General features: G+C 46.0%; 1 protein-coding gene and 2 long non-coding RNA genes across 10 annotated transcripts in view; 2 read left to right on the top strand and 1 right to left on the bottom strand.

Moving 5' to 3' along the window:
• pacsin2 (protein kinase C and casein kinase substrate in neurons 2) overlaps positions 1-14,805 on the bottom strand; it is a 45,680-nt gene that overhangs the window by 9,056 nt on the left and 21,819 nt on the right. For 4 of the 6 annotated variants that reach the window (XM_036944912.1, XM_036944914.1, XM_036944916.1 and 1 more), the window contains exons 5-9: positions 12,575-12,730; positions 12,159-12,334; positions 11,735-11,855; positions 8,704-8,748; positions 4,167-4,291 (exon numbers count right to left, since the gene is read on the bottom strand). In XM_036944912.1, coding sequence (XP_036800807.1) covers positions 4,167-4,291; positions 8,704-8,748; positions 11,735-11,855; positions 12,159-12,334; positions 12,575-12,730 — 623 coding nt within the window. The remainder of the gene's footprint in view (positions 1-4,166; positions 4,292-8,703; positions 8,749-11,734; positions 11,856-12,158; positions 12,335-12,574; positions 12,731-14,805) is intronic. The other 2 variants (XM_036944915.1, XM_036944917.1) reach the window with 1 other exon arrangement.
• On the top strand, positions 246-4,173 carry LOC118938820. Of its 3 annotated transcripts, none has more exons than XR_005036164.1 (3): positions 246-489; positions 2,090-2,214; positions 2,784-4,173. It is a non-coding gene; the product is annotated as an uncharacterized LOC118938820 (long non-coding RNA). The 3 variants fall into 3 exon arrangements; XR_005036162.1 differs by having other exon boundaries at positions 2,090-2,351; XR_005036163.1 differs by lacking the exon at positions 246-489 and adding an exon at positions 968-1,006 and having other exon boundaries at positions 2,090-2,351.
• On the top strand, positions 1,046-1,235 carry LOC118938821. The gene is made up of 2 exons (XR_005036166.1): positions 1,046-1,076; positions 1,133-1,235. It is a non-coding gene; the product is annotated as an uncharacterized LOC118938821 (long non-coding RNA).

Raw genomic sequence — 14,805 nt, 5'->3', positions numbered from 1 at the left:
GTGGGGGAACAGTAACTATGATGTTTAGATGTGGAACGTGTGCAGAGAGTCTAGTTGTGGGGGAACAGTAACTATGATGTTTAGATGTGGAACGTGTGCAGAGAGTCTTGTTGTGGGGGAACGTTAACTATGATGTTTAGGTGTGGAACGTGTGCAGAGAGTCTAGTTGTGGGGGAACAGTAACTATGATGTTTAGATGTGGAACGTGTGCAGAGAGTCTTGTTGTGGGGGAACGTTAACTATGATGTTTAGGTGTGGAACGTGTGCAGAGAGTCTAGTTGTGGGGGAACAGTAACTATGATGTTTAGATGTGGAACGTGTGCAGAGAGTCTAGTTGTGGGGGAACAGTAACTATGATGTTTAGATGTGGAACGTGTGCAGAGAGTCTTGTTGTGGGGGAACAGTAACTATGATGTTTAGATGTGGAACGTGTGCAGAGAGTCTTGTTGTGGAGGAACAGTAACTATGATGTTTAGATGTGGAAGTGGTGTGTGGAACGTGTGCAGAGAGTCTAGTTGTGGGGGAACAGTAACTATGATGTTTAGATGTGGAACGTGTGCAGAGAGTCTTGTTGTGGAGGAACAGTAACTATGATGTTTAGATGTGGAACGTGTGCAGAGAGTCTTGTTGTGGGGGAACAGTAACTATGATGTTTAGATGTGGAACGTGTGCAGAGAGTCTAGTTGTGGGGGAACAGTAACTATGATGTTTAGATGTGGAACGTGTGCAGAGAGTCTTGTTGTGGGGGAACAGTAACTATGATGTTTAGATGTGGAACGTGTGCAGAGAGTCTAGTTGTGGGGGAACAGTAACTATGATGTTTAGATGTGGAACGTGTGCAGAGAGTCTTGTTGTGGGGGAACAGTAACTATGATGTTTAGATGTGGAACGTGTGCAGAGAGTCTTGTTGTGGGGGAACAGTAACTATGATGTTTAGATGTGGAACGTGTGCAGAGAGTCTTGTTGTGGGGGAACAGTAACTATGATGTTTAGATGTGGAAGTGGTGTGTGGAACATGTGAAGAGAGGCTTGTGTGTGGAGGAACAGTAACTATGATGTTTAGATGTGGAAGTGGTGTGTGGAACGTGTGCAGAGAGTCTAGTTGTGGGGGAACAGTAACTATGATGTTTAGATGTGGAACGTGTGCAGAGAGTCTTGTTGTGGAGGAACAGTAACTATGATGTTTAGATGTGGAAGTGGTGTGTGGAACGTGTGCAGAGAGTCTAGTTGTGGGGGAACAGTAACTATGATGTTTAGATGTGGAACGTGTGCAGAGAGTCTTGTTGTGGAGGAACAGTAACTATGATGTTTAGATGTGGAACGTGTGCAGAGAGTCTAGTTGTGGGGGAACAGTAACTATGATGTTTAGATGTGGAACGTGTGCAGAGAGTCTAGTTGTGGGGGAACAGTAACTATGATGTTTAGATGTGGAACGTGTGCAGAGAGTCTTGTTGTGGGGGAACAGTAACTATGATGTTTAGATGTGGAAGTGGTGTGGAATGTGTGAAGAGAGCCTTGTTGTGGAGGAACAGTAACTATGATGTTTAGATGTGGAACGTGTGCAGAGAGTCTTGTTGTGGGGGAACAGTAACTATGATGTTTAGATGTGGAACGTGTGCAGAGAGTCTAGTTGTGGGGGAACAGTAACTATGATGTTTAGATGTGGAACGTGTGCAGAGAGTCTTGTTGTGGGGGAACAGTAACTATGATGTTTAGATGTGGAAGTGGTGTGTGGAACGTGTGAAGAGAGGCTTGTGTGGAGGAACAGTAACTATGATGTTTAGATGTGGAAGTGGTGTGTGGAACGTGTGAAGAGAGGCTTGTGTGGGGGAACAGTAACTATGATGTTTAGATGTGGAACGTGTGCAGAGAGTCTTGTTGTGGGGGAACAGTAACTATGATGTTTAGATGTGGAACGTGTGAAGAGAGCCTTGTTGTGGAGGAACAGTAACTATGATGTTTAGATGTGGAAGTGGTGTGTGGAACGTGTGAAGAGAGTCTAGTTGTGGAGGAACAGTAACTATGATGTTTAGATGTGGAACGTGTGCAGAGAGTCTTGTTGTGGGGGAACAGTAACTATGATGTTAAGGTGTGGAACGTGTGCAGAGAGTCTAGTTGTGGAGGAACAGTAACTATGATGTTTAGATGTGGAATGTGTGAAGAGAGCCTTGTTGTGGAGGAACAGTAACTATGATGTTTAGATGTGGAAGTGGTGTGTGGAACGTGTGCAGAGAGTCTAGTTGTGGAGGAACAGTAACTATGATGTTTAGATGTGGAAGTGGTGTGTGGAACGTGTGAAGAGAGGCTTGTGTGGAGGAACAGTAACTATGATGTTTAGATGTGGAAGTGGTGTGTGGAACGTGTGCAGAGAGTCTAGTTGTGGAGGAACAGTAACTATAATGTTTAGATGTAGAAGCAGTGTGTGGAACGTGTGAAGAGAGTCTAGTTGTGGAGGAACAGTAACTATGATGTTTAGATGTGGAAGTGGTGTGTGGAACGTGTGCAGAGAGTCTAGTTGTGGAGGAACAGTAACTATGATGTTTAGATGTGGAACGTGTGAAGAGAGCCTTGTGTGTGGAGGAACAGTAACTATGATGTTTAGATGTGGAAGTGGTGTGTGGAACGTGTGCAGAGAGTCTTGTTGTGGAGGAACAGTAACTATGATGTTTAGATGTGGAACGTGTGCAGAGAGTCTAGTTGTGGGGGAACAGTAACTATGATGTTTAGATGTGGAACGTGTGCAGAGAGTCTTGTTGTGGGGGAACAGTAACTATGATGTTAAGGTGTGGAACGTGTGCAGAGAGTCTAGTTGTGGGGGAACAGTAACTATGATGTTTAGATGTGGAACGTGTGCAGAGAGTCTAGTTGTGGGGGAACAGTAACTATGATGTTTAGATGTGGAACGTGTGCAGAGAGTCTTGTTGTGGGGGAACAGTAACTATGATGTTAAGGTGTGGAACGTGTGCAGAGAGTCTAGTTGTGGGGGAACAGTAACTATGATGTTTAGATGTGGAACGTGTGCAGAGAGTCTAGTTGTGGAGGAACAGTAGCTATGATGTTTAGATGTGGAACGTGTGCAGAGAGTCTAGTTGTGGGGGAACAGTAACTATGATGTTTAGATGTGGAAGTGGTGTGTGGAACGTGTGCAGAGAGTCTAGTTGTGGAGGAACAGTAACTATGATGTTTAGATGTGGAACGTGTGAAGAGAGCCTTGTGTGTGGAGGAACAGTAACTATGATGTTTAGATGTGGAAGTGGTGTGTGGAACGTGTGCAGAGAGTCTTGTTGTGGAGGAACAGTAACTATGATGTTTAGATGTGGAACGTGTGCAGAGAGTCTAGTTGTGGGGGAACAGTAACTATGATGTTTAGATGTGGAACGTGTGCAGAGAGTCTTGTTGTGGGGGAACAGTAACTATGATGTTAAGGTGTGGAACGTGTGCAGAGAGTCTAGTTGTGGGGGAACAGTAACTATGATGTTTAGATGTGGAACGTGTGCAGAGAGTCTAGTTGTGGGGGAACAGTAACTATGATGTTTAGATGTGGAACGTGTGCAGAGAGTCTTGTTGTGGGGGAACAGTAACTATGATGTTAAGGTGTGGAACGTGTGCAGAGAGTCTAGTTGTGGGGGAACAGTAACTATGATGTTTAGATGTGGAACGTGTGCAGAGAGTCTAGTTGTGGAGGAACAGTAGCTATGATGTTTAGATGTGGAACGTGTGCAGAGAGTCTAGTTGTGGGGGAACAGTAACTATGATGTTTAGATGTGGAACGTGTGCAGAGAGTCTAGTTGTGGAGGAACAGTAGCTATGATGTTTAGATGTGGAACGTGTGCAGAGAGTCTAGTTGTGGGGGAACAGTAACTATGATGTTTAGATGTGGAAGTGGTGTGTGGAACGTGTGCAGAGTCTTGTTGTGGGGGAACAGTAACTATGATGTTTAGATGTGGAACGTGTGCAGAGAGTCTTGTTGTGGGGGAACAGTAACTATGATGTTTAGATGTGGAAGTGGTGTGTGGAACGTGTGCAGCAGTGGTAAGAGAGGATTGGAAGCTACATTCTTTCACTGGCCTTCTGACACGTTTATCTACTGCAACTTGAGAAATGTCCTCCCACTTCCTGACAGTGTGTGTGTGTGTGTGTGTGTGTGTGTGTGTGTGTGTGGTTACCTGCTGCTGCTCTTGGCTACCTGCTGCACTTCCATTTGGCTGATGCCCGTCAGGGTGACTCCATCGGAGGGCTTCTTCTTCGTCTCTCGCCGACTCAGTGTACGGTTCAAGTCTATGGACCAGTCCTGAAACACACACACACACACACACACACACTTAGAGTCACGCACCCTTGGACACAGAGGAACATGAGTCACATGCTCAGCTCAACAAATTCAGCATCAATGTTCAAACGTTAGTAACTAAAACTGCTCGTCTTAACAACAATACTACACTAAGGACAAGCATTGATATAATGCACACACTCACAGGAAGTTCCGATGCTCTAACTAGCACAATCACTAGGTAACGTTAGGCAAACGTTTCTCAGGCTGTGACTAAACACTGAAGACCAGGGCTGTGGAGTACTGAAACAGTGTGTGTGTGTGTGTGTGTGTGTGTGTGTAGTTAAGGTAAACACATCCATCACCATAAAGACAGACATAGCACTGAGCCATCACAAACCTCCACCAGAAGCTAAGGAATGGGCTTGAACAAAACATCATCCCAACCAACGCCAACAGAACCTCATCCCAACATTAGGAGAACCTTGTCCCAATGCAGGCCCATAGAGAGACACACACACTTTAACATAGTCCAATACTGCAACGCTATCCACAGAAGGACAGGGGCTGTGTTCAGGAGGGCCCTAGACTTACTACAGCTCTATGGAGGTTACATAGGGGCTGTGTTCAGGAGGGTCCTAGACTTACTACAGCTCTAGAGGTTACATAGGGGCTGTGTTCAGGAGGGCCCTAGACTTACTACAGCTCTAGAGGTTACATAGGGGCTGTGTTCAGGAGGGCCCTAGACTTACTACAGCTCTATGGAGGTTACATAGGGGCTGTGTTCAGGAGGGTCCTAGACTTACTACAGCTCTATGGAGGTTACATAGGGGCTGTGTTCAGGAGAGTCCTAGACTTACTACAGCTCTATGGAGGTTACATAGGGGCTGTGTTCAGGAGGGCCCTAGACTTACTACAGCTCTATGGAGGTTACATAGGGTCTGTGTTCAGGAGGGCCCTAGACTTACTACAGCTCTATGGAGGTTACATAGGGGCTGTGTTCAGGAGGGTCCTAGACTTACTACAGCTCTATGGAGGTTACATAGGGGCTGTGTTCATGAGGGTCCTAGACTTACTACAGCTCTATGGAGGTTACATAGGGGCTGTCTTCAGGAGGGTCCTAGACTTACTACAGCTCTATGGAGGTTACATAGGGGCTGTGTTCAGGAGGGCCCTAGACTTACTACAGCTCTATGGAGAACATAGGGGCTGTGTTCAGGAGGGTCCTAGACTTACTACAGCTCTATGGAGGTTACATAGGGGCTGTGTTCAGGAGGGTCCTAGACTTACTACAGCTCTATGGAGGTTACATAGGGGCTGTGTTCAGGAGGGCCCTAGACTTACTACAGCTCTATGGAGGTTACATAGGGGCTGTGTTCATGAGGGTCCTAGACTTACTACAGCTCTATGGAGGTTACATAGGGGCTGTCTTCAGGAGGGTCCTAGACTTACTACAGCTCTATGGAGGTTACATAGGGGCTGTGTTCAGGAGGGCCCTAGACTTACTACAGCTCTATGGAGAACATAGGGGCTGTGTTCAGGAGGGTCCTAGACTTACTACAGCTCTATGGAGGTTACATAGGGGCTGTGTTCAGGAGGGTCCTAGACTTACTACAGCTCTATGGAGGTTACATAGGGGCTGTGTTCAGGAGGGCCCTAGACTTACTACAGCTCTAGAGGTTACATAGGGGCTGTGTTCAGGAGGGCCCTAGACTTACTACAGCTCTAGAGGTTACATAGGGCTGTGTTCAGGAGGGCCCTAGACTTACTACAGCTCTAGAGGTTACATAGGGGCTGTGTTCAGGAGGGCCCTAGACTTACTACAGCTCTATGGAGGTTACATATGGGCTGTGTTCAGGAGGGCCCTAGACTTACTACAGCTCTAGAGGTTACATAGGGCTGTGTTCAGGAGGGCCCTAGACTTACTACAGCTCTATGGAGGTTACATAGGGCTGTGTTCAGGAGGGCCCTAGACTTACTACAGCTCTATGGAGGTTACATAGGGGCTGTGTTCAGGAGGGCCCTAGACTTACTACAGCTCTAGAGGTTACATAGGGCTGTGTTCAGGAGGGCCCTAGATTTACTACAGCTGTAGAGGTTACATAGGGCTGTGTTCAGGAGGGTCCTAGATTTACTACAGCTCTAGAGGTTACATAGGGCTGTGTTCAGGAGGGCCCTAGACTTACTACAGCTCTAGAGGTTACATAGGGGCTGTGTTCAGGAGGGCCCTAGACTTACTACAGCTCTAGAGGTTACATAGGGGCTGTGTTCAGGAGGGTCCTAGATTTACTACAGCTCTAGAGGTTACATAGGTGCTGTGTTCAGGAGGGCCCTAGACTTACTACAGCTCTATGGAGGTTACATAGGGCTGTGTTCAGGAGGGTCCTAGATTTACTACAGCTCTAGAGGTTACATAGGGCTGTGTTCAGGAGGGTCCTAGACTTACTACAGCTCTATGGAGGTTACATAGGGCTGTGTTCAGGAGGGTCCTAGATTTACTACAGCTCTAGAGGTTACATAGGGCTGTGTTCAGGAGGGTCCTAGATTTACTACAGCTCTAGAGGTTACATAGGGCTGTGTTCAGGAGGGTCCTAGATTTACTACAGCTCTAGAGGTTACATAGGGGCTGTGTTCAGGAGGGCCCTAGACTTACTACAGCTCTATGGAGGTTACATAGGGGCTGTGTTCAGGAGGGCCCTAGATTTACTACAGCTCTGGAGGTTACATAGGGCTGTGTTCAGGAGGGCCCTAGACTTACTACAGCTCTAGAGGTTACATAGTGGCTGTGTTCAGGAGGGTCCTAGATTTACTACAGCTCTAGAGGTTACATAGGGCTGTGTTCAGGAGGGTCCTAGATTTACTACAGCTCTAGAGGTTACATAGGAGCTGTGTTCAGGAGGGTCCTAGATTTACTACAGCTCTAGAGGTTACATAGGGCTGTGTTCAGGAGGGCCCTAGACTTACTACAGCTCTAGAGGTTACATAGGGGCTGTGTTCAGGAGGGCCCTAGACTTACTACAGCTCTATGGAGAACATAGGGGCTGTGTTCAGGAGGGCCCTAGACTTACTACAGCTCTATGGAGAACATAGGGGCTGTGTTCAGGAGGGCCCTAGATTTACTACAGCTCTAGAGGTTACATAGGGCTGTGTTCAGGAGGGCCCTAGATTTACTACAGCTCTAGAGGTTACATAGGGGCTGTGTTCAGGAGGGTCCTAGACTTACTACAGCTCTAGAGGTTACATAGGGGCTGTGTTCAGGAGGGCCCTAGACTTACTACAGCTCTAGAGGTTACATAGGGGCTGTGTTCAGGAGGGCCCTAGACTTACTACAGCTCTATGGAGGTTACATAGGGGCTGTGTTCAGGAGGGCCCTAGACTTACTACAGCTCTAGTGGTTACATAGGGCTGTGTTCAGGAGGGCCCTAGACTTACTACAGCTCTAGAGGTAACATAGGGGCTGTGTTCAGGAGGGCCCTAGACTTACTACAGCTCTAGAGGTTACATAGGGGCTGTGTTCAGGAGGGCCCTAGACTTACTACAGCTCTAGAGGTTACATAGGGCTGTGTTCAGGAGGGTCCTAGATTTACTACAGCTCTAGAGGTTACATAGGGCTGTGTTCAGGAGGGCCCTAGACTTACTACAGCTCTAGAGGTTACATAGGGGCTGTGTTCAGGAGGGCCCTAGACTTACTACAGCTCTATGGAGAACATAGGGGCTGTGTTCAGGAGGGCCCTAGATTTACTACAACTCTAGAGGTTACATAGGGCTGTGTTCAGGAGGGCCCTAGATTTACTACAGCTCTAGAGGTTACATTTCACTTATAGTTCTACGTTTTCCCAAGTCACTCCCTGTTCCCACAGATATAACAAGTGGGTTGTTCTCAAAGTTCAAAGGTCAGTCGGAGGGCCTGACTGGTGAACCCTTAAGGTCAAATTACGTCACACGACCTGGCAGGCATCATGTGATCCCCTGCAGGGTTCACAGGAGCTGACACGAGGTCAGAGGTCACCACAGGGTGAAAGGTTAAAGAGAGGAACTCTGAATGAGAGAAAGATGAGAGAAGGAGTCTTCTGGAATACAGACATCCAGGAAGACAAACACCTATAGGATGAGGCAGGGGGAGGAAGGGAGGGGTAGTCACGCACATCCCCACACGGGTCATACACAACAGACTTGGTGACGAGGCCATTCATCAGACAGACGTGTGTGTGTGTGTGTGTGTTTTTGTGTGTGTGTGTGTGTGTGTGTGTGCGCACTTCCTTGTGTGTTTTCACGTGCTACTCGTAACGCATTAGGAGGGCCAGAATAGGCACATAAACCAAACACACACAGGCACACAGAGAGAAAATGCAAACAGAGGAAGGAGAGCGAGTTAAATGACCATCCCCCCAGGAACCACGGTGATAGAATAGTCCTTCCCAGGCAGAACTCACTACAATGGACCTTCTGGACCTAGAGGAGCGGGACCAGTCCACATTCTGTCAAACGGAGGGGGGGCAGGGAGGGGTGTGGACAAGACAGAAGCATTACTTCCAAGTAAAGAACAGCCATTTAAAGAACAATGCTTTAACATCCAAAAGGAACACATCTAAGCACAGTATCAGTTAGTCTGTGATCATGAAGAGGTGTCTTGTGATAAACGTTGCTCTTCATTTAGTGTTATGTTGATGTGGAGTTTGTGTTATGGTCTTTTTAAATGCTCTTCTTCTAGCACTACGAACATCGATTTCTGAAGAGATTCTACCTCACTCAAAGGCTTGTTTTTAATTACTGAATGAACCTATGTAAAGTAACTCTGGATAAGGGCGTGTGCAAAATCAGTGTTCCTTAATCCATACCAGAAGGCACATATTTGCTCTAGCCCAGCACTAACACACCTGACTCAACACTTCAACTTCCCATTGGCGATAAATTAACAGAGTGTAGCACGGTACAGAGTAATATAGAAAGATATATGGAACGGACACAATTTCTTGCTTTTCTATCTTCTGTTTTGTAACATGGTTTGACACCAACTCCATGCCCTTATGTTGTGACAGCGCCATCAGTTCCTCTTGGATAGAGCTTGGTTACGATCTGCGCATTGAAGACAAGTCAGTATTCGCTATAACCTGACAGACAGGTTTGGTGTCTGTGTGTGTGTCCTATCAAATGACAGAAAAACGCTGGGAAGATTGCACTGTCACAATGGGCTTGTGTGTGGTACGACGCGTCACAGTATGTCCTTACTATAGCTTTAAGTACAACTCGACGAATGGCTTGACGAACTCAATGCACTTTAAAATGACTAAAACCAAATTGAAACAGTGTAGAAAATATAATGGATCTATATTTATAGTTTCTTGACGGGCCAGCTCGCTAATAATCACTAGACATTCAGGGAGCATAATTCTTTTATTTTTTTACGTATAGGGGATAGATGTAGATGTGGCTGTCATGAAATTTAATCAGCCGGTGATTGTCAAGCAAATAACTAATCAGTCTCACAGTAATTTACTGTTAATTAACAAACATGTTTAGCATCTCCTGGCTTCCACACACAGCCTCCAAGCCACTGATGCAGACCTTCAGAACATATACATTTTAAAAAGTCTAATAAACCTATGTAATATAGCCCTACACCATCACAATTAAACCAGTATTTATTTTAGACAGGTCTGAAGAAGCATGATATGAAGAACATTTTTAACAGAATAGCATACTCTGAGTTGTCCGTATGGTAGGTCCTGATCTGGCTATGCCAAATGGCTCTTGGCTATACTAGTTCATTTAGCAGACAAGAATTGCTTAGACATTCCATGGCATTATTTTATAGTATGAAGAATACAATTGAACAAAGCTGAATAAAATAGAAAGGATATTTTCTCCAAGCGATGAGGGAGTGTGCACATGTGGTTATTCTGTGTTGAGCTGTTAACAAAGAAACAGGTATTCCTATATGCTTCATTTAGAGTTATTATTCATGTAACTTTAGTTGTTCTACAAACGTTGGGCTATACGTTTTGATTTATAAATACATTGTAAGGTTGAGTGACGCGACTCATGAGGATTTGAAAATAACTCGCTCGAAAGGCATGAGTGCTGCTTCGTTTTTTGTGCAGGCTGTACACACTACATCAGCCACTCATTCACAATTTGACAAGCACTTGATAATGCATAGAATTTCATGGTGGCATCCCCTTTGTGTGGCCGTAATGCACTCCCCAAAAAATCCATGCCTTTTGCGTTGTGCCTTTCTCCCGGAGGGCTGCGCACTCCGTAATGTGATCAGTTCTTTCTCAGAGGCTACAAGTGAAGAAAGACACAAGGGGGACGCAAACAGTGTCATCCTTATTCAGTTCCGAGGTGCATATCGAAGATATTGGAACTGTCCACATTTACTTTTCGGCAGCCAACAAGATGAGTAGGCCTAACGAACAGCAAGAGCACTAGCCTATGTCAATCTACTATCCCCCATAGTACAAAAGTTGACCTATTCTATTCTGTGCGAGAAATAAATATTCCAAACATAGTCTGGGACAGTTGTGGGATGCGATAGTTCCCAAAATAATACAAACACTGGCATGAAAAAAAATGTTTTGGCGCAATGTGGCTGACAACAGATCAGAACGTTTAGCTTAAAATGTTGATTAACTATTAGCCATTTCTTCACATTATAAGTGCAAAAGATTTGCACATGGTAGTAAGCTATAAGCGCAAATGTTCCATTAGCAATGTGCTTAATGTTAGGAAAGTTTAAAAATAAATATAGTAAGCCTAGCCTATAGAAAGGTAAGTCTCCTCTTTTTAGTAGTGGCCATCACTGTTTTCTCACAATTGCAAAGCCTATTGAAATGTGGCGTAACATGAGCTCATGGGCTCTCAAGTGTTTGATTCGATTTGTTATTACATTTGCATTGATGTCAGAGTGATTAGAGGGAAAATAGAGCTGAATACCAGGCAGTTAGCAGGTTTGGTACGCTACAAATGCCATCCGCAGCATCAGAGCTTGGAGATCCTTATTACCGTGACTAAACGATCACGTGGAATTTGACTGCCTTCATGACTAATCGAGTCACCGCAACAGATCTAAATTGGGGACTATTTAAAAAAAAAAACTTTCTGACGACATGGAAATAGCATTTTCAGCGCGACCCTTCGGACCTCGAAGACAGAATGCAGCCCCCGAGGCAAAATGACTTAGACACCCCTGACCTGGAGGGAGAAATGGCAGAGTGGGAAGAGTAGTTCCAATGGAATCTTTCCACAGAGCCATAAATCTTGTTGAGTTATTAATTCCAATGTAATAACTTCTCTGCCTCACCATGTGCCTCAAACTCAGAACCGTTCACTGACACTGAGCCACTCTCTCTCTCCCATCTCTCATTTCCTCAATACATGTACCTCAAACTAGGGCCAGTTCATTGGAGCTAAACCCCTCTCTCTCTCCCATTCCTCTCCCATCCTTCTCACTCATCCCCGTACCTCAAACTGGGGCCAGTTCATGGGCATGCCAGGACCATGGTTGGAGCGGAACCACTTGAGGTCCTCCACAGCGTCAGCAGCAGAGATAGTGTCCTCCAGCGTGTGGTAGACTGTCTGGAATCTAGAGAGGGAGAGAAGAGGAAGACAGGAGAGCGAGAGAAAGGGAGCGAGAGGGTACATCAGCATTTCCCTAATGATGGATGGTGAACCATGTCCAATCATCAGCCTCAAATCCAAATGGACCCTTATCACCTACACCCTAACCACTTCTGTAGATATAAGAGGATTGAATAGCAGCCAATCAGAAGGAAAATAAAGCTATGAAGCTTAGGATGCAGAGGCTAGGGGTCCATTTGGAATTGATATGCAGAGGTGGAGGGGTCTTACTCATCATTGGTGGAGAGGTGGAGGTGTCATAGCCTACTTGTGATTGGTGGAGAGGTCGAGGTGATGCTTGACTTCCAGCAGAAGTGCTTTGAAGAAGGTGATACGTTTGTCCTCAAACTGCTGCCATTGTTCAAACACCTGCTCCATGTTCTCTATGTACTGGGGAGTCACCTTGTCCAGCTCCTCCAGAGACTTCTCATAGCGCTCCTTAGTCTGGGACCCAGAGGATCATACAGGGAAGCACACACACACGTAAGGAGACATACACACAGGGAAGCACACACAGGTAAGCACACACACACGGACAGACATACGGAGCTGAAACATTTGCTCCATATTGTCAGGATACTCAAATGGTCAGTCACATTCCAGCCATGACAAACAACATAGACATAAAACACATGTCCACGCAGAGATGATTTTACACCACTGTAACCCCACCCCCATCCCCACCTTCTCCATCTCCTGCTGGCACTTCTCCACCTTGTCCTGCAGTTTCTTCTGGGCCTCAGGGTTGCTGTTGTTCTCCAGCTTGCTGTTGTTCTCCCGGCTTGTGGCCAGCTTCTCTTCCTTACAGGCCCCGTGGTACGCCTTCTTCATCGTCTCCATCTGCCATGTGGCACAGAGAAGGTAAGGTACAGCGGTTAACATCATGCTTATGTAGCTAATGGATAACCAAGTTAGCATGGCGCAGTAGCTAAGTGACTATTCAATATGATTCCACCCTTACAGTGGCAGACACAAGCTTTGGAACAAGACCAGCTCTAGCCTTTTGGGGGCCATAAGCAAGATTTGCCTGGGGACCCCCCCACGTCGCAGGCAAAACATTTAGTGGCCCACCTCTTGGCGGAGGAGAGAAATGTGCAGTTTTTTTTGCCACTGAACACGCCGATTGGCTCGTGTTTTTCTGTTGCTCATTACAAAAACAAGATTTCAGTCTTGGAGGCATATTTCCTGACCGATTCTGTAATTGGTTAATGATGTTTGTCCCCCATGAGACACTTTAGACAAGGAAGCCTATTTCACGTCCTTAAAATCCCCAGAATGAATCTAAGACAACTCAAGAAATCTATAATTAATTTGGACGATTTTGCAGAGGATGTTTAAGTTGCGCAATAGTACATTAACGTGTTTGGGTAAGTATTTGTCAAGTAAAAGAGATATGCGACGTGTTGTCTCATGTAAACACAATCGGAGCCGCTGGGCAGGTGTGTCTCACTGTATGCTGTCACCGCAGCTGTTCACCCCATGTTAGTGTCCAAACGGACATGGTCAAATCAAAACCCAACTTTCATTTACTCGTTGTGACGTACGGATCTTCCAAACTTGGTTTTAGATTAGACTATTATCATATTTACACTTTGTAGTATTTACACTTTTTGACACTAGAATAGCTGTTTGACTCATATCGATGCCAAATTGAGACAGTTTTCAAATGGATGTGTTGACATTCTACACAGTTTGCCATGGGGCGGGAATAAAACCCCCAAAAAGCATCTGCTTATGTGGCTTATTGGCTGGGCTGACACTGCTAAGGAACAATGCTTTTTCAAAAGAATAAAGGTGAGAGGAATGGTGGTGGGGGTCTTTAAAAGGCAAGAGAATACCTTGATTAAGTCAAGGTAACAAAATCATACCATAATGATAGTCTTAAAGACTAAGCACCCAATTCAGACTCTGGTAAACAAAGAGGTGGAAACTAAAATAGACTTAGGAAAAACTCTGGCGATTGGCAAAACCTGTCCACCTGGGATTTGATTCAATCTACATCAAATGGAAAGCGGAAGCCTCTTCCTCCATTTAAAAAAAAAGTGGACAAGGCCATTAGTTCCTGTTGTTTGGGACAGGGCCAGAGTGGCAGCAATGTTCTTCTCCCACTTATAATGGGATCTCTGAAAAAGGCAACTTAGCCAAAGAACAGAGGGAACAGCCTGTCTGCCATTGGCTCTGATTATAGCCAGCCAGCCAGCCTGTCTGCCATTGGCTCTGATTATAGCCAGCCAGCCAGCCTGTCTGCCATTGGCTCTGATTATAGCCAGCCAGCCAGCCTGTCTGCCATTGGCTCTGATTATAGCCAGCCAGCCAGCCTGTCTGCCATTGGCTCTGATTATAGCCAGCCAGCCAGCCTGTCTGCCATTGGCTCTGATTATAGCCAGCCAGCCAGCCAGCCAGCCAGCCAGCCAGCCAGCCAGCCAGCCAGCCAGCCAGCCAGCCAGCCAGTTTCCTCCCAACCCCAGGCCTCTGGAGAGCAGCGCGCCCACACAGGCTTGGCTCACTGGGCCTGCTACTGTAAAGCTGCTCTCATCCCTCACCTCTAGGACCTGCCTCTTCCACGCAGATGCTTAGTGATACCCCCTGTGTGTGTGTGTGTGTGTGTGTGTGTGTGTGTGTGTGTGTGTGTGTGTGTGTGTGTGTGTGTGTGTGTGTGTACACAAGGCCATTCCACCCTCTCCTTTTAAGACAGTTAGCCCATTTCCATCTCCTCTCTCTCTCTCTCTCTCTCTCGATTGGCTCACTGTCTGGCCCTCAAATACATTAATTACCTCCTTGACACAACTCACACATACTGCACTAATCTGTCACCGATAATGACAACAGGAAGAGGCTTATTGTGACATAGCTCACACACATACACCAGCCAGGAAGACTCAGATTGTGAAACTGGTACACTACAAACTCTGCGA

This window comes from Oncorhynchus mykiss, chromosome 15 (genome assembly GCF_013265735.2).
Source record: "Oncorhynchus mykiss isolate Arlee chromosome 15, USDA_OmykA_1.1, whole genome shotgun sequence".
NCBI lineage: Eukaryota > Metazoa > Chordata > Actinopteri > Salmoniformes > Salmonidae > Oncorhynchus > Oncorhynchus mykiss.
The sequence above is the reverse complement of the archived record's forward strand: the minus strand, read 5'-3'. Positions and strand labels throughout refer to the sequence as shown.